Source organism: Ailuropoda melanoleuca, chromosome 16 (genome assembly GCF_002007445.2).
Source record: "Ailuropoda melanoleuca isolate Jingjing chromosome 16, ASM200744v2, whole genome shotgun sequence".
NCBI lineage: Eukaryota > Metazoa > Chordata > Mammalia > Carnivora > Ursidae > Ailuropoda > Ailuropoda melanoleuca.
Genome location: NC_048233.1, coordinates 48091791 through 48112244, shown reverse-complemented (window position 1 = coordinate 48112244; position 20454 = coordinate 48091791). Strand labels below are relative to the sequence as shown.

General features: G+C 36.8%; 1 protein-coding gene across 5 annotated transcripts in view; it reads right to left on the bottom strand.

Annotated features, from left to right (window-relative positions):
* Positions 1–20454, bottom strand: part of PDE3B (phosphodiesterase 3B) — a 168529-nt gene that overhangs the window by 20018 nt on the left and 128057 nt on the right. For 3 of the 5 annotated variants that reach the window (XM_034646372.1, XM_002923307.4, XM_034646374.1), the window contains exons 6-11: positions 15277–15487; positions 14660–14736; positions 8471–8622; positions 6967–7104; positions 5909–6020; positions 3162–3275 (exon numbers count right to left, since the gene is read on the bottom strand). In XM_034646372.1, the coding sequence (XP_034502263.1) occupies positions 3162–3275; positions 5909–6020; positions 6967–7104; positions 8471–8622; positions 14660–14736; positions 15277–15487 (804 nt within the window). The remainder of the gene's footprint in view (positions 1–3161; positions 3276–5908; positions 6021–6966; positions 7105–8470; positions 8623–14659; positions 14737–15276; positions 15488–20454) is intronic. The other 2 variants (XM_034646375.1, XM_034646373.1) reach the window with 2 other exon arrangements.

Below are 20454 nucleotides of genomic sequence, written 5' to 3'. Positions count from 1 at the left end.
TGTTCCCCCCCCCCCCCCCCGTGACCTTGGCTCTGGGGTCCCAGCTATGTTGGTAATTTTCAATTCCTATAAGTAATAAACCTTTATTATTTTTTTTTAAGTTTCTTGATGGTTATTTCTAGAGGGTATCTTGTAATTATAATACTCACAAGAACTGGTCCAGCCACAACACTGGCTATTGACAGGCTAAAACCAACACACAATAAAGAGGTAAAACTATCTCTGCTTACAGATGACATGCTCCCGTATATAGAAAAATCCTAAGAAGTCCACTAAAAAAACTATTAGAATAAAGGTGGTCATCAAGATGGCAGGATAAAAGATCAATATGCAAAAAATCAATGATTTTTATATACGACAGCAATGAATAATCATAAAATGAGCCAAAAAAACCCCCATCCCATTTACACCAGCATCAAAAAGAATAAAATATTTAGGAACAAACTTAACAGATGTACAAAACCAGTATTCTGCGAACTAAAAAACATTGTTGAAAGCACTTAAAGAAGACTTAAATAAGTGGGAAAAAATACCCATGTTCATGGACCAGAAGACTTAATATGGTTAAAATAGCAATACTCCCACAAAATGATCTACAGATTTCACACAATCCCTATCAAAATCCTAGCTTTTTTCTTTCTTTCTTCCTTCTTCTTCTTCTTTTTTTTTTTTGTAGAAATTCACAAGCTGGACTTAAATCCATATGGAAATATGAGACCCAGAACAGCCAAAACAATCTTGAAAAAGAACAAAGTTGGAGGACTTAAATTTACCAATTTCAAAGCTTACTAACAAAACTTTAGTAATGAAGATAGTGCACTGGTATGAGGACAGACATAAAAATCAATGGAATAAAACTGAGAGTCCAGAAATAAACCCTCATATTTATGGCCAATTGATTTCGTACAAGGGTGCTAAGACCGTGCTGAGAGCCATCTATGGCCCTGCATGATGTTAGGCTCTTTCGTACATGTTGTTTCATTTAATGCTCACATCTTCCAAGGTAGAAACTGAATTAGTGACATTTAAGAGCCGACTATGTGGAGTATATATAAACAACTCTTTTCAACGAATGGTTCTGGAACAACTGGATATTCAGGTGCAAAAGAAAGACCTCTTCCTTTATTCCCCAAATTAGTTCCAATGGGCCACAGACCTAAACTTCCTATAACTATGAGACTCTTAGAAGAAAACATACGAGTAAATCTTCATGATCGTGGGTTAGGCAAAACCCTTGGGTTAGCCAAACATTTAATAGGTACCAAAAGCATGAGCAACAAAAGAAAAAGATAAATTAGACTTCATCAAAATTAAAAGATTTGTACTTCAATAGACACCATCAAGAAAGCAAAAAGACAACTTACAGAATGAGAGAAAATAGCTGCAAATCATAAATCTGATAAGGGACTTATATCTAAAATATACAAAGAACTCCTACTGCTCAATAATAAAAAGACAAATGACCCAATTTAAAAATGGACAAAAGACATGAATAGACATCTCTTCAGAGAAGATAGACAAATGGCAAGGCATTCGACATTATTAGCCATTAGTAAATGCAAATCAAAACCACAATGAAATACCACTTCACAGCCACTAGAACGGCTATCAAAAAGATAATAACAAGAAGTGGCAAAAAATTGGATCCTTCATACATCGTTGGTGAGAAAATAAAATAGTGCAGCCACCTGGGGAAACACTTTGGCGGATCCTCAAAATGTTAGGCACAGACTCATCTTATGACCTAGAAATTCCACAGCCGGGTATATGCCCAAAGGAAATGAAAACACATCCACACAAAAACTAGTACAAGGATACTTACAGCAGCATTATTCACAATAGCCCCAAAGTAGAAAGAACCCCAAAGTCCACCAACATTTGGGTGGTAGGAGAATGAGAAAGAGGAAAAAAAAATTTGCTTATTACACAAAATAAATATCAACGAGGAAAATACATACGGCTATTATAGATTTCACTTTTGAGACTGGTCACAGAGCTGTACTTCAGATTTACCATTTTCTTATTCCATTAACAACTCCGTGTTCCCTTTGTCCTCAGCCAGCATCTCTACCAATCATGGTACTTTGCCTAGTGGAATGACCTATATTTTCTGCACTATTGTGATTCTGATGATACTGGATCACTGTAGTTCTCCATTATCTTTTGTCACTGGCCATGGGAATTCCAAAAAGGCCAAAAAATCCCCTGGGTTACTGACATACATCCTCCCATGTACAGTAGGAACCTTATTTCCTCTTGATAATAAGGATCAGACAAAATCAAACACTATCGTCAAATGTGCTAAAATATGAAGATATTCTTCTAAGAAAATAAATACATCTACAAACAAATGATCTGATGGAAGCGTAGAACTAAGGGAAGGAACAAGGAGACTAAGAAAGAGTAAATATGGAATGGCAGAAAATGTAATGGTGGTACTTTGGACTCAATGACCGAAGACTGTAAAGCAATAAAGCAATAGCTGAGCCTATGACGTTTGCCCCGATTAGCACAATCATATTTCTCAGGCATCTGTAACTAAGCAGAGTCTGTCCTGGTGTGTGTGTGTGTGTGCGTGTGTGTGTGCGCACACGCGCGCGTTTACCTCACTGGAGTAGTTCTCCCCTCTTTGACAAACTAGAGGAAGAGAACCATTTATGCAAATTCATTACATTTGTATAAATAATTGTATTTATGATGAGGAACAGAATTAACCAGGCTTTGGGAGCCAAACATAAATGTAATGAAAGGTTTTTAATGTCATCGTTTAAATGCTTACACGACGCTTTTAAGTATGGCCGCTTTCACTGTGAAGGTTATATAGTTTAAATTTACATGATACCCCTAAAACAGAAAACCAAGAATTGAAAGAAAAGAGCAAAGGAAAGATTATCTTGCTATTCTGGATAGCAAGCAGCAGGATGGGACACAGAAAAGAAACACGGCAGATCAACAGTATCGCGTCTTAACCTAGCTCTTAAGGTGAGGAGTAGTTTTCCTAACTTGCATGCCATTATTATGCACCAAAATTTATATAGTCATTTACATGTACCAAAGGTTACTGAGTGAAATTTTTAAAAGAACAGAGGTAATGAAATGAGATCGTGTGATTTATTACTTCTAGACAAATAATTAAAAGGAAGACTCGTGGACGGAGGTACCTGCTTCGTTTGCTGCTGCAGGGTCACCGTGGATCTGCTGCAGACCAGGAACTGGCCGCGTTGTCAGATACCAAACTGCATGTAGGACATCTGTGGCGTGTATGCGATTGTGATCTAAAGTCACCAAAATGTTTTATAAAAATGTTATGTTTAACATAGGACATTTTTTAAAGTACAATAATTTTCTACTATCCTATATCCTCATAAACAAAATATATGGCTGGGAATAACTTCCCACAATTACATTTTGGTCTCATCTTATTTTTTTTTTATGTAGGCTCAATGCCCAATGCAGGGCTTGAACTCATGACCCTGAGATCAAGAGCTGCACATTCTAGTGACCGGGCCAGCCAGGAACCCTTGTTTCATCTTATTTTTTTAAAGTCTCTTGATGTGTTAAAAAGTTCTCCTCTAAAAACTTTCATATAGGGGCGCCTGGGTGGCTCAGTCATTAAGCATCTGCCTTCGGCTCAGGTCATGATCCCAGGGTCCTGGGATCAAGCCCCATGTCTGGCTCCCTGCTCAGCGAGAGTCTGCTTCTCCCTCTCCCTCTGCCCCTGTTTAGCTGTTCCTTCTCTAGCTGTCTCTCTGTCAAATAAATTAATAAAATCTTTTAAAAAAAACCCTTTCATATATACAATGAAAACATAGTAAGACAGTCAAAGAAAAGGCAAGTAACAAGGGCTAATTGAAAGGCATTGAAAAATTTATTGATGGTTGCTATTTCTTAGCTTTATTTTTTATTTTTGTAAGATTTTATTTATTTATTTGACACAGAGAGAGAGAGAGAGAGAGACAGCGAGAGAGGGAACACAAGCAGGGGGAGTGGGAGAGGGAGAAGCAGGCTCCCCGCTGAGCAGGGAGCCCGACATGGGGCCTGATCCCAGGACCCTGGGATCATGATCTGAGCCGAAGGCAGACGCTTAACTGACTGAGCCACCGAGGCACCCCTATTTTGTAGCTTTAAAAATACTACCTAAATAGTGTCTGGATTATGGAGACCCATGTTTGCACACAGGCAACACTTACAAATTCTGGATATTTGAACTCCCCTCCCCCCCACAAAAAAACACATATACCAAAAAAAACCCAAAAAACAAACAAACAAACAAAAAAACGATGAGACATTCCTATCTCTCAGGCTCGCTATAGGGATGAAATGTTAAAATGGTATATGAACACATCCAGAACAGTGTCTGAGACATAGTACGTAATCAAGAAAACACGAGTTTACTGAAATATCACTATGTGAAAAGGCAAGACCTACAGAAGTTTTAGGATCTTGGGAAAGATTCTTCTGAGCTTTTACTTCCCACCTGTGAAAGGTAGATAACATAAACTTTCCAACAAACGTTAAATGATTTAATCTTCATGGATCTAATGATGATAGTCACAGCTGATATTCAATAAAAGTTCAACACGACATGATGGCAGTCTGCGAGGAGGTTAGTTAGTCATGCAGTCAACACCTTTTATTGACCATGTACTATGTGCCAGGAATTCTGATATGTGCTTTCCATGGCTTGTCTTATCACTACCTATGGAGTAGGGACTATTTTAATTTCCATTTACAAATTTGGACACGAAAGTTTAGAAGAGTTAGATCCAGAGGCTCTTTTCTTAACACCCTATTTGGAGCTGATAGTGAAGACTCTTTATTGCCTCTTTTTGCCCCCCACTCCCCTTCCTTTGAAGTCCATTTTAAAGTACCACTTCAGGGTCACGTGGGTGGCTCAGTCGGTTAAGTGTCTGCCTTCAGCTCAGGTCATGACCTCGAGGTTCTGGGATCCAGCCCTGAGTTGGGCTCCCTGCAGGGAGCCTGCTTCTGCCTCTCCCTCTTCCTTCTGCTCATGCTCATTTCTCTCTCAAATAAATAAATAAATCTTAAAAAAAAAAAAATAAACTATCACTTTATTTACAAAATACAGTCATTTTTAAAAGCATATTTTATAAGTGGAAATTATAGTACATATAACTCACATTAAGTATCATTATTAATGAGTTATACCAATTTAAGAATAATTTGCTCTGTGTTTATATAAGTGATTTCCCAAAATGTGTCCATATGAAAGGAAACTGTAGAATATATACATGTATAAAGAAATCTGTATCATTTCCTAATATGAAATTCAAATTATATTTTACTTACTTCCGTAAGTCAGGATACAGTTAAAAACAGAAATTCTATGGATAATTTTTAAATATTTTGAAGTCAAGAATTTTCTGACACTCTTCACTTAATTACTAAACATTTTATTTATTTTTTTTTTAAAAAGATTTTATTTATTTATTTGACAGAGATAGAGACAGCCAGTGAGAGAGGGAACACAAGCAGGAGGAGTGGGAGAGGAAGAAGCAGGCTCATAGCGGAGGAGCCTGATGTGGGGCTCGATCCCGTAACGCTGGGATCACGCCCTGAGCCAAAGGCAGACGCTTAACCGCTGTGCCACCCAGGCGCCCCTACTAAACATTTTAAAAGATAAATTGTACCCCATATAATAATTATGGGAAAGAGTACATTATAAATATATGTCTGTATTATGATTCACTTTATGAAACATAAATAAGAAAATATACCAAAATGTTAATAGTCCGTTAACTCTAGGTAGCAGGATATAGATTACTTTTTAAAATCCCTATTTAAAATTTTTCCAAACATGTAATTTAAAAAGTGTTTAGATCTGAAGGGAAACATACTAGTTTCAAAACCAGTATTAACTGAAGTAATAAGATCTGCTGATACTTACAAGGAATATCTCGATAGCCATTTTCCAACGCACGAAAATAGTTCATGAACTGTAGAGTGGGGATTTTAAATATTTCCAATAGGCCAGTGTCTTGAAATAAGGTATACATAACCTAAATGTCAATTAAAATAAAATACACTTTAAAAATCAGAATTTCTATTTGTAGTTGAGTAGAATATGTTTTTGTGATTTGCATTTGGGAATGTTCCCATGTATGTGTCTTTAAGTTAATAATTTATTAAAAATTTCTCTATGAGAAATTCTTTTCAAAACATTAAAAAGGAAGACATCACCCTAAAACCCTTGAAAACCAAAGAAAGATTACCATAGCATATCCCAGTTTTTTAATTTTTCCATTCCTCCCTTTAGCTTTTTTATTTACAATTTATTAAGGGGCACATGAATTCTACTCTAGTCCTAGGTGTTAACAGAAGTCAGAACAATATATTTATTATTACATTTTGTCCCTCAAGACTACAGTGAGATGAAGCTACATGCCCTCCAAATAATTTACCCTTATGTTTGTACATTTCATAAATAAGATACTTTGAAGAGAATGAGGATGATATTTTGGGAAGGTTAATCTGATGCTGTTGTATGAACCCCTCAGGGGGGACCTTGAGTCTGGGTGGTTAAAAAGAAACTATTTTTCCATGGTCCTAGCATGAAAGGAACCATCTGGCCTTGGGTAAAGTACAGGGAGGGCAGGTGAAAAAAAATAAAGCATAGGTTTCAGTGGTTAGAACTAGCTCACCTTTCATACCCTTTTCAACCTCGGGGTTCAATATAAAGTAACTTTATTCTGTAGTAAAATTAAATCCTACAATATGGGCCAAAAAACTACTTTTCATTTATTCAAATAAAATTACATGAAATACATTACATACAATAATATAATTACTTTTATATATGGGTTTATGTATCTCTTTTCAAATTTTCTACTGAAAACTTCATTTGTGAAAAAAAAAATTCAGTGAACAATGAACTTGTGCCTAAACCAATATTACACATTTTTAGAAAAAATTATAGTAAAAAAAAAGTAGAGATTTTAAACAAACCTGACTAAGAATCCTTCCTGATTTCTCTCCCATTTTTTCTACAACTTCAAATATTTGAAAATTCCAGTTGCTCATCTTCTCTATCAGGGAATCATAATCTTCTATTAAAATCAGGTCCAGTGAAGCTTCCTGTTCCATCTGTACATACAGGGGGAGAAAACACAAACAACTTAACCTTACCTTTTAAATATATCATTAAATCCACATCTAAATGAGAACACTTAAAACTGAACATGAAAAAATGGTCAATACTATTTGCTACAAAAGTTATTCTCAAATAGAATCTGTACTTCTGATTTCCCCTTTGTAAAATGCTATCTTCGGAAAAATGGAAAAATGTCTTCTAGGCATGAGAAGGTTTATTCATCTTTACAGTACTTTTACAAATAAAAATACTGTATTTCTAAAACACCACATACAATTCTAAAATCCACTATTTTCATTTGAGAAGTTACAGGTATCAAAGGATAATAGAAAGAGACTCCTATCCTTATACTGGCATTTATTACTAGTTTAACTTCCCAAAAGGAATGGATTTTTTTTTCCCCAAAAAGCTTAAATTTGGAACTTAAGAACAAAAAAAACTGCTATTCTATAGTAAACAGATTCCGTTTTTTGATGCTTTATGCACCTGCTCCTTATACTTTAACATACACAATGAAGAAAATACCAGCACAGAAAGTAATATGTCTACTATAAAACTAAATAAAACGTGTTCATGTGTTCGTTTTACAATGAACGCACTTTGCTGCTCTGGGATGATGGGCTCAGAAGTACAGATGACCCTGAACACCACGAGTCTGAACCACGTGGGTCACTTAGGTGTGCACCTTCTGTAGTACAGTACATACAGTACTGCGTGTTCTCCTCCTTGTGATTCTTAATCACGTTCCTTGCTCTCGCTTATTTTATTGCAAGAATACAGTATACAATACATACAACATACAAAATATGCGTTAACTGACACATGTGTTTATGCTATCAGGAAGACTTCGGATCAACTGAAGGTCATTAGCAATGAAGTTCTGGGGGAGTCAAAAGTTATATGGGGATTTTGGGCGTGCCTGGGTGGCTCCATCGTTGGGCATCTGCCTTCAGCTCAGGTCATGATCCCAGGGTCCTGGGATCGAGCCCCGCGTCAGGCTCCCTGCTCAGCGGAAAGCCTGCTTCTTCCTCCCACTCCCCCTGCTTGTATTCCCCCTCTCGCTATCTCTCTGTCAAATAAATAAGTAAAATCTTTAAAAAAAAAAAAAAAATTATATGGGGATTTTCGACTGTGTGTGGGAGGGTCAGCACCCCAATACCAGCCTTGTTCAAGGGTCAACTGTAATTAAATTATTTTTAACCTTAGGTTTCCTTTAATACGATATAATGACTTTTTAGCAAAAAATTTAAAAATACTATTACATTAAAAATCTTGCTCTGGGCAAAGATTAATGAAACTAGCACTAAACTAATGTTATATTTCACCTTAACATAATCATATGGAAAGTTTATCTTTTACATTTGGCTGCTGTTCATGCTGGGCCTCTTCTGTTAGGTGATTATCACCTTCCACAAATACTTTTCTGTGGTCTCTGTTCTCTGTTTCCACTTCTTGTTGCACTTCTGTACAGCTGAATGACGGTTTTGAGGGAACAGCGCTGTCTTCATCACCTTTCAAAAAATACATATAGTAATAATAAGAGTAAAAATTGCCCTATATGCATAATTTTATAAGGAAAATTACTTATAAAAATATTCAAATGGGGCACCTGGGGGGCTCAGTCGGTTAAGCATCTGCCTTCAGCTCAGGTCATGATCCCACTTTGGGCCCCCAGCTCAGTGGGGAGCCTGCCCCCCCCAACTCCTCCCTCTACTTGTGTGCTCTCTGTCAAATAAATAAGTAAAATCTTAAAAAAAAAAAAAAAGGAAAAATCAGTCCCTATCAATAGGAACTTTTTAGTAATCTGATGTATGCCATGTCTAACATTTGAAATTGTTTGAGTTTTGGCTAAGAAAACTCTAGATTCATAATTATAAATGAATGAGATCAAGGCACATCTAAAAATTAAAACACCGTATCATGTATTGTGAATTATTTCTCTACCAATGTGATTAATAATACTCTTTTTTCCCAAATCTCACGGAAAAGGGAAGCAGCACTGGTAGCTAAACAGCATTCATTCACATGTTAAAAAAAAATCATATTCATTCTCTTGGTAATATTATAAACAGGAAATTTCCCTGAAACCCATCAACAGTAGAACAAATAAGTGTAGTGTATTCACACAACCAAGCACTACGAACTACAGCCACATGCAGCAACACGCAAGAGCCGATGATTCTTGAAAATATTATGTTGGGGGGCGCCTGGGGGGCTCAGTCGTTAAGCGTCTGCCTTCGGCTCGGGTCATGATCCGGGGGTCCTGGGATCGAGTCCCGCATCCTGCTCAGCAGGAAGACTGTTTCTCCCTCCCCCACTCCCCCTGCTCATGTTCCCTCTCTCGCTTTGTCTGTCAAATAAATAAAAAAATCTTAAAAACAAAATATATATATAATGTTGAATGAAGGAAGTCAGACACAAAGGTACATACTGATTCTCTTTATGAAAAGTTCAACGACAGACCAAAACTGATACATATGAGTACTGAAAGCCAAGACACAGGTTATCTTTAAAGGGTACACCTGGAAGGGAGCATGAGGAGAAATTCTGAGGTGCTGGTAATATTTTATTGGTTTACTGATCTGGGTGATTACACAGGCATGTTAAGTCTATGAATACTCATCTAGTTATAAAGTAATGATTCATTCACTTTTCAATACCTAGGGGGTTTTCCTAAGTAAAAGGTTTTTTTTTTAAAAGATTTTATTTATTTATTTTATTTGAGAGAGAATGAGTGTGCACATGCACACAACAAATGGGGGGGAGGGAGGAAAAGAGAGGGTCAGAATCTCAAGTAGACTCCATGCTGAGCACGTGGGGCTCCATCTCACGTCGCTGAGATCATAGCCTGACCCAAAGCCAAGAGTCAGATGCTTAACCAACTGAGCCATCCAGGCACCCCTAGGTAAATGAGTTTTTAAGAGTACATATTGGAAATGAGTTTCAGAAGAACTAGGTTCAAATCCTGATTTTTGTACTTGATACAATGGCAAGCTTTTTCCCCTGTAAAATACGGGTAATAACATCTGTCTTACTAGATGTTACATATAATAAATGATCAATAAATGTTAGTCAAATCTGAATCTAACATACTGAATTTATTAAAAAATCATTAACTAATGATGGTCAGGAAAAATTCTTTGGAAAATATTTTTTCCCAATGAAAAACATTTAAGAAACGAAAATTAGAATATGCAGCTACTCTTGGTAAGACAAGGCATTACTACTATAATAATATTCTAAAATAGCCATCATGACATATGAGGTTCATTACATACGTTTTTTTTTAAGATTTTATTTATTTATTTGAGGGGGGGTGGAGAGCACAGAGGGAGAAGCAGTGTCCCACCGAGCAGGGAGCCCAATGCAGGACTCGATCCCAGAACCCTGAGATCATGACCTGAGCTGAAGGCAGACGCTTAACCAACTGAGCCACCCAGGCGCCCCCTTCGTACTTTTTAGTGATCCAAACTCCTAGTAACTATATCTTATATAGAACAGTAATAAAAACAGTTGAAATAAATGTAATAATTTCTTTGCCAAAGTTGTCCACAACCCTGTCTCTTACCCCCCTTGCACGCTTTTGAAATGTATTCCTGTCACTCCTCCATCAAGACACAGCATTTATTTCCTAATCCCCTAGAATCCAGACAGCCTGTGAGACTGCTCTGATTGACAGAATATGGCGGAAGTAACACTTCTCTGTTCTGGGTTGAGCCATTAACTTGACTGGCAGCCTCCACTTCCTCCTCTCTTAGAATCCAGCAAATATGTTAGAAGAAGCCCATAGAGAGGTCGTATTTAGATGGACTAGTCAATAGTCAACAGACACATGAGTAATCCCAGCTTGGAAATTCAGCCCAATCATTCCTTCAGATGACTGTCGCTCTTACCAATATTTGACTGCAATCACATGAGTCCTCAAATGAGCATCTCCTAGCTGAGAACAGTCAATCCAAAGAACTGTGTGTGTGTGTGTGTGTGTGTGTGTGTGTGTGTGTGTGTGTGTGTGGTATAATAACATACTGTAAAATCTACCCATTATAAGTGTATAATTCAACAATTTTAGTAAATTTACAGAGTTGTACAACCATTATGACAATATGGTTTTAGGACGTTCTCATCACCCCAAAAGTACCCTCCTGCTTATTTACAGTTAATCCCTATTTTCATCCTAGGCAATTACTGTTCTGATTATTGTCCCTATAAATTCACCTTTTCTAGCATTTCATATAAATGGAATCCTACAACATGGAATCTTTTGAGCCTGGCTTCTTTTACTTAGAATAATGTTTTGAAGTCTATCGATGTAGTGGCATGTATCCAAAGTTTGTTCCTTTAGTTGCTAAATGAAATTACAGTGTATGGATATACCACATGGTATTTATCCATTCACAAGTTAATAGACACTGGGATCATTTCCGGTTTTGCAGCAACATCAATAATGTCAGCATTCACAATCCTGTCTTTGAGTGCTCATATGTTTTCTCATGGATAAATTCTAAGCCACGGTATTACGGCTGATACAGTAAATTTATGTGTAACTTTTAAACAAACTGTCAGAATGTTTTCCAAAGTGGTATACCATTTTATATTCCCATCAGCAATGTATAAAGGTTCTAATTTCTCTGCATCCTTGCTAACACTTGGTATTGGTCTGTCTTTTTTACTATAGTTATTGTAGTTTGAGTAGAGTGGTATCTCATTGTAGTATTAATTTGCATTTCCTTATTGACTAATGATGTCATTCATCTTTTCATGTGTTCATTACCCATTTGTTTACATCCTTCACCAAATGACTCAAACCAAAATATCTGACATCTTTTGCCCATTTTTTGAGTCATCTGACTTAATAATGAATTATAAACGTTCTTTATGTATTATGGATATAAAACCTAATCAGATATATAATTTCCAAATATTTTCTCTCAATCTGTGGTTTGTCTTTTCATTTTCTTATGGTTGTCTTTTGAAGTGCAAACATTTTTAATTTTGCTGAAGCCCAATTTGTCATTTTTTTCTTTCATGGACTGTGCTTTCGGTATTGTATCTAAGAATGCTTTATTCAACTCAAGGTCACAAAGTCTATATATTCTCTTCTACAAGTTTCAAGGTTTTAAATCTTATACTTAGGTCTCAGATCTATTTTGAGTTACTTTTTGTGTTTACAGTTAGGGTAAGAGTCCAAATTCTTCCTTTGACAAGTGGATATCCAATTGTCTTGGCCCCGTGTGGTGAAACAAACCTATTCTTTCTCTTTTGAATTGTCTTGGCTTTGGTATCAAAATTCAGTTGATCATAAATGCAAGAATCTATTTTTGGACTTGCAGTTCTATTCCACTGGTCTAGGCTCGTCTTTGGGCCAATACCTCACTATCTTAACTAGAGTGGCTTTATAGTAAGTTTTGAAATCAGGTAGTGTCTGTCTTCCAAATTTGTTCTCTCTCCAGATTGATCTGGCTATTGTTGGTCATTGTCTTCTCATGTAAAATTTAAGACCAACTTGTCAATTCCTACAAAAAAAAAGCCTGCTAGAATTTGACAAGGATTACAATGAATTTATAGATCAATTTGGGAGAACAGCCCCACTGATAATACTGAGTTTTCCAATCTTGTAATATGAAATGCCTCTCAACTTATTTAGACTTTCTCTAATTTTTATCAACAATGTTTTGTAGTTTTCGGTTTATAAATCCCTCCTTCTATTGTTAAATTATTCTAACTACTTCATTCTTATCAATATTACTATGAATTGAAATGTTTTCTTAATTTCAATTTATGATGGTTCATTGCTAGTACACAGAAATACAATTTTGTACATCACTGATCTCACATCTTATCTCTGCTAAGCTGGTTTATTGGTTCTAGTGTGTGTATGTGTATTCTTTGGGATCTGTTCTACACAAAGGTTCATAGGATCTATGAATATGGGACAGTTTTATTTATTTATTTTCATTCAGGATGCCTTTCTTTTTCTTTCTAATTTTCCTGCAGAGAACCACCAGTACCATGTCGACTAGGAGTGCCAAAAGCAAAAATCTTTCTCTTATTCTTGACCTTAGGGAGAAAGCATCAGTCTTTTTCCATTAAGGATGATGTTCAGGTGTGTGTTTTTCAAAGATGACCTTTATCAGACTGAAGAACTTCCCTGTTATCACTAGTTTGAGTGTTTTTATCATGAAAGAGTCTTGGATTTTATCAAATGTTTTTTCTGCACACATTTAGATTATCATGTATTTTTCTCCCCCTTTGTTCTTAACGTGGTGTACTACGTTGATTTTCAACTGTTAAACGACTCTTGCATTCTTGGGATAAATGCCTCTTGGTCATGGTGTGACCCTTTCATATGTTGCTGGATTCAGTTTAATACTATTTTGTTAAGGATTTTTGTGTCTATATACATAAGGGATATCGGTCTGGAGTATCCTTGGATGCCTTTGTCTGGTTATGACATCACTTTAAAAGGGTGACTTTCATAGTATATAAAGAGATCGATAAGAGCCCCCAGTCCCTGTGGGGGCCCATCTATTTCTGGTTTACCTTTACACTTCTGGGGCAGGGCTACGGAGTTTACCAAGTTACCCCTACTATGGTAACCCTTCAACTCCAATCTCTGTCTCCCTAGTCCCACGGAACTACCAAAAGGACTGCTCATTCTATCAGTCACCAGCCCCTCTAGAAGGAGGAAATACCCTTTTGATAGTCCCAAACTCCAGGCTCATTTTTGTGAATTTCTATCCTCCTCCAGATCTTGTACTGGTAATTCTGAGGAGCCTGTTAATTTTCAATGGTTTTAAGCAGATTTTTGTTGTTAATAATTTCTCTGGCTTTCTAACTACTTTCTGGGGGAATGATGATCTGAGTCACCTACTTAACTATGACTGTAGGCCTGAGTCATCAATTTTTTAAAGTTATAAAACAACCAAAATTTTATCATCAACAACATTTCTTGTTTGAGGATATAAAATGTTTCACTGTGATACAAGAAGTTAAAATTTAGAACAGGGGCGCCTGGGTGGCACAGCGGTTAAGCTTCTGCCTTCGGCTCAGGGCGTGACCCCGGCGCAATGGGATCGAGCCCCACATCAGGCTCCTCCGCTATGAGCCTGCTTCTTCCTCTCCCACTCCCCCTGCTTGTGTTCCCTCTCTCGCTGGCTGTCTCTATCTCTGTCGAATAAATAAATAAAATCTTTAAAAAAAAATTTTAGAACAACTCCTCTCTATTCCATAAAAAATAATGTATGCAAGCTCTTTTGGGCTTAGAGTTCAACCTTAACGTAATTACTTTCACTGTTTATGAGCCCTAGCCATAACCTGAAAAGACCACACTCATTTCTACAGCACACTATAGTCTTCAAAACACTTTCACCATCTGTTATTCATAACTTGTTCCTAGTAACTCCTCTACTTACCTCCTAAGTAGGCAAAACATTAGATCTTCATTTTAAAGATGGGTAAACCGAAGTTAAACTCACTCATTTATTCACTTCTAAAACAATGTCAGAAATTGCTCTGAAATTCAAGCACACAGGACTTTTGCAATCTCACCTGACTTGCCCTTGTGGCAGTCTGTCCCAGACTCAGATTCGGAGGTTGACACATATTTCAATATTTGATGTCCGCAGCTTATAGAATAAAATAAATACACATTTATAAATGAGGCAAGTAAATTTTGACCTAAATACAATTAGAAAATCTGCTTAATTTTTAACCAAGATCCTAACTGCAAAACATCATACAAGGCCAATCTATCAATAAACCTAATAGGCAGGCTTTATCCTGGAAGGCATCCTGTGCCCCTGAAGAAAATAACGTATTTTGAAAGTCAACACTGAGGTCTGAAGTAAACACTTATTACTGATAAAAAATGGAAAAATGAAAACAAACACCATATGAACTGGGTACTACAGTACTATATACGAAAATAATTCTTATAATTTACTGGTATCTTGAGATGGATAGAATACCACTATATATCACTTCAGATGGAGATCACTTAATTGGAAAATAATAGCACTAAAATGAGAAAAAAAATTAAGAATAAAAACTACTCGATAAAGAATGTATAGTCTTAATTCATTAACTAGTTATAATAGAAAACTAGTAATACTTTATTAAAATGACATATATTTGGAAATAGAATAATGAACATTTGGGAAACTCACCTGTTACACAAACTGCTATCAGAATTTCTAAGTTGCTGATAAATATCTGGTGAATTGGGTGCACTGCCCAGAGATCTGTGTAAAATAACACTTGGCTTAGTAAGAATATTGGCAGTGTCAGGAAATTCTATGGGTGATCGATTAGTTAGAGAGCCAGCAGACACTGGTCCATGGCTGGGAGAATTCACAGGACTCAGGCTGGGGAAAGCACCTTAAAAAATTAAAAGAGAGGAAGGAGATCGATAAATAAATGTGTAAGCATGTGTAGGCATTTATTGTCTCTGTGTATTTATAAAGAACGTTTTCCTTCTTTAAATAAAGTATTTATAATTAAATGATAAAGGAGATTTCCAGGTGGAGCTATTGCAAGACATTGTAGGCATTATTTGTTGTCACCAGCAAGTGTGAAATAAATACCTTGTGGCAAGATGGCACAGATATTAACAGTGTAACTAAAACAGACACAAATTTCCTAATTCACGCTGATCTTTATCTTTCACATTTTATATTCCCACCAGCTTATTATCCATATAAACAAAGTATTGCTACCAAACCTCATTGAAGAACCAAAGTTCTTAACATCATTAAGCAAGTTGAGCAATGACAAAATTATATATTAACACAACAGCAGGTGTTCCTCTTAAAAATATATCCAAATCTTGGGAGGCCTGGGTGGCTCGGTCGGTTAAGCGTCTGCCTTCAGCTTGGGTCATGACCCCAGGGTCCTGGGATCAAGTCCCACATCGAACAGGGAGCCTGCTTCTCCCTCAGCCTGCCACGCCCCCTGCTTGTGCTCTCTTGCTCTCTCTCTCTGACAAATAAATACATAAAATCTTAAAATATATATATATCCAAATCTTTCCAGCTCATTCATTCATTTTACAAATATTTGAGAGCCTTCTATATGGTAGGATATGTGCTGGGTTTCACAATGGAGAAAAAGATACCATCCCTGCAACTCAACAAACCTAGAGACTAGTGGAAAATACACACAAGTGCTCAGTGCTGAAAAAGAAAAAACAGATTGCCTCAGAAATACATCTCTAACATCACTGATTCACTCCAAAAACCTTCACCGAGAGCCCTGAACTAAGGTGGAATGGGTATATCTGGAGAAAAGTAGACAGATTTAAAACTTTATTTGGAACTAAAGATCCAAGCAAAGTGTGAATTGGAGGGGAAAGCAAGTAACAGTTATGGGGGAGCTCTGGTATTTTCAGGCATCGTGGTGGTATCAACACTTACAGATGTGTGTGACGGTTAATTTTGTGTGTCACTCGGCTAGGTTAGCTATGGTGTAGATAAGCACCAGGCTAGCTGTGGCTGTGAAAGTATTTTTCAGAGGTGATTAACATTTCAATCAGTAAACTGAGTAAAGCAGGTTACCCTCCCTAATGTGTGTGGGCCTCGTCCAACTGGGTGAAGGCCTTGAAAGAAGACTGAGGTCCTCCAAAGACAGGAAATTTTGCCTCCAACTGCCTTCAGATTCAGGAATATAGTATCAGCTCCTCCTAGAATTTCCAGCTGGATAGCCTGGCCTGCAAATCTCAAACCTGCCAACCCTCACAATCCTGCAAACCAATTGCTTAAAATAAACCCTCCCCCCCTCCCCCTCTCTCTGTGAATACACACACACATCCTATTAGTCCTCTCGAGAACCTGAATACAATGTGTCCTTTTGTTTAATACAATGTGTTATTTTCATCACCTTTGGAGTTAAGTAGTATTTTCATTTTCACATGAAAAAAAAAGTCTAAAGACTTGATTTAGTTAACACTGGGAGATCCATATTCCTTTCTCCAGAGGTGCCACTACTGTTCTATCAGACTGATTTATGTAGAGGTTCCTATAATTTCATACAGTGTTAGAGCTGAATGGGATTCTTTTTTTTTTAAATGTGGTCAGCCAATTTAATGTTTCAGAAGAGGAAACTGAGGACCAGACAAGAAATGTCTTGCCTGTCACAATTATAAATTACTAACCGGAAACTAAGGGTCCAATTTCTAGTTCTCTTTTCTCTAATTATACTAGTGAGTGTCCAAAATCCTGACAGATGGGCTAAGAAGAATAAAGGGTAACATAATCTTAGGGTAGAGATTTGATATAACAGTGAAAAACCTAGCAACCCTTTAAAAAATGCTTTCTACAATACAGATTCACCATTTTAATTTTAAACCTTCTTTAGTGTGAAATATAACACACATACAGAAAAGTTACCATGGGAATGCTCACCACTCAAGCTAGAGATCAGAAACCCTGTCTTCTAGCTCCCTTTCTTCTCATTAAAGGAAATCATTATTTTGATTTGTATGGTATTGTTTTTCTTGCCTTTCTCTATATTTACACCATGTAAGCACACATTTTTTAACAGTTTAGTTTTGCCCCTTTTTTTAGCTTTATAAACTTAATTAGACAGTAAATATAAATGCTTCTATATAGAGCCTTGCTTACATTTTAAAAAGATCTTTCCAGGCAGTTGGGTGTGATTGCAATTCTCCAATTTTCGAGGCCGTATAAAATTGTACGCATGAAGATAGCACAATTTTATTTCTCTGTTCAAGTACTGAACTGCCAAATTGTCTTCCAAAGTGGCTGAAGCATTTCACTTTCCTATCAATGTGTCAGCGTTCCCACTTCAGAACATTTTTACCACTGTTCTTGACTGTCTTTAAAATTACAGGCCTCACAGTGGGTATGAAGTCTTAGGTCAGTGTGGTTTTGATTTGCATTTCCCTAATGATTAATGATATTGAACATCTTTTGGTGCGGTATGGGCCACTGGTATATCTTCTCTGGAGAAACTCTATTCAGATCTTCTGCCTGTTTTTTTAATGAGGTCGTTTGTCTTTTCATCATTGTATATTCTGGATACCAGGCCACTATCAAATATACAATTTGCAAATATTTTCTCCCATCCTGTGTCTTTTCACTTTCTTTAGGTGTCTGCAGAAATACAAATGTTTTTAATTTTAATGAATTCCAGTTATCAGTTTTTCTCATTCATGAACTATGCTTTTGCTGTCATATTAGAATGCTGTATTCAACACCCAAAGTCACTAAAATTTTGTTTTCTTCTACTAGTTTTAGGCTTTAACTCTTCCAGTTGTGTCAACACCATTTGTTAAAAACACTGTTTCTTCCCCCCATTGAATCATCTTGGCACTCCTGCTGAAAATCAGTTGACCATGTAAGGACTTATTTCTAGATTCTCAATTCCACCCCATTGAGATGGAATACCCTTATGCCAGTACCAGTCTTGATTACTATAGCTTAGTAGTAAATTTTAAATTTGAAAGTGTGAGTCCCCCAATTTCTTCTTTCTTATTAAAAACTGCCTTAGCTATTCTGGGTCCCTTGAATTTCCATATGAATTTTATTTTATTTTTTTAAAAGATCTTATTTATTTCAGAAAAAGAGTGCACAAGTTGGGGGGGGGGGAGCAGAGGGAGAGAGAGAGAAGCAGACTCCCTGCTGAGCAGGAAGCCTGCCACAGGGCTCAATCCCAGGACCAGAGATCATGACCTGAGCCAAAGGTAGACGCTTAACCAACGGAGCCACGCAGTGGACCCTCCATTTGAATGTTATGATCAGCTTGTCAATTTCTGCAAAGAAATCATTTCAGAACTTGATAAAGACGACATGAAGTCGAGAACAATTTGGAGAGTATTTTCATCTTAACAATATTACATTTTCAGATCCACAAACACAGGGCATTTTTGTATTTATTTAGACCTTTAGTTTCTTTCAACATTGTTTTATAGTTTACAGTGTACAGGTCTTAGGCTATTTTGTTAAACTTATTCCAAGTATTTTACTCTTTTTTAATACTAACTTTACATGGAATTATTTTCTTAATTTCAGTTTGCATTATTCATTGCTAGTATATAGAAATAGAATTGATTTTTGCTTTGGGATCCTGCTTCCTGCCATACTGATAATCTTGTTTATTGGTTTGTAATAGATTTTTAATGGATTTCTTCAGATTTTATAAGTACATGATGTCATCTGCAAATAGAGTTTTAGCTATTCCTTTTATTCCTTCTTACCTGACTGCTATGGCTAGAAACTCCAATTCAATATCGAATAGATGTGGCAATTATTTTCTAAGTATTAAAGTTATTTTATAGTTTTATTTTATAATTTCTAGTTCTCCATAGTCTCTCTTTGATGAGACACTGTTGTCATAACTCTTCTTAAATACTGTAGATATTGGTGTCTGGGTGGCTCAGTCAGTTAAGCATCTGCCTTCAGCTCAGGTCATGATCCCGGGGTCCTGGGATCGAGCGCCGCATCACATTGGGCTCCCTGCTCAGTGGGGAGTCTGCTTGTCCCTCTCCCCCAGCCCCTCCCTCTCACCCCTGGGCTTGTGCTCTCTCTCTCAAATAAATGAAATCTTTAAAAAATTTTAGATATGGTCTCCACTAGTACTTTAAACATATTTATAATAGCAGATCTAAAGTCACTGTCTACTAAGTCCAAAATCCAAGCCCCATCAGGGAAATTTTCTGTTAACAAAAATTTGTTTCTTTGTACATGGCAAAAACTTTCTTTCATGTTTCATTTTTTTGTTGTTGAAAACTGGACACTTTAGGTAATATATTTTAACAATTCTGGTGTCAGATTCCTCCCACATCCAAGGTTTGTTAGTTGTTATGTTTGTTTTCTTGCTTCTGGTTGTTGAATGGCTTTCCTGGACTAATTATGTAGATTCTATTTTCTCTGACATGTCTGTAGTCACTGAGTTCTTAGCTGTTTTTTGTTTTGTTTTGTTTTGTTTTTTAAAGATTTTATTTATTTATTTGACAGAGATAGAGATAGCCAGCGAGAGAGGGAACACAAGCAGGGGGAGTTGTGAGAGGAAGAAGCAGGCTCATAGCGGAGGAGCCTGATGTGGGGCTTGATCCCATAACGCTGGGATCACGCCCTGAGCCGAAGGCAGACGCCCAACCGCTGTGTCACCCAGGCGCCCCTGTTTTGTTTTTTTAACCGTTACATTCTTGATTTATTTTTTAAGCTTGACTTCCTATAAGTCGCCCATGGGTCAGAGTCATTTTGTGGTCAATCAATGAGGAGTCTGAAGATTTCTTAAAATGTCCTGTTTATATGTCAACTACAGAAGGGTATCTGTTGAAAAAGATACACCTTCAAACTTCAGTTTACGAAACAGCCTTGGATTTC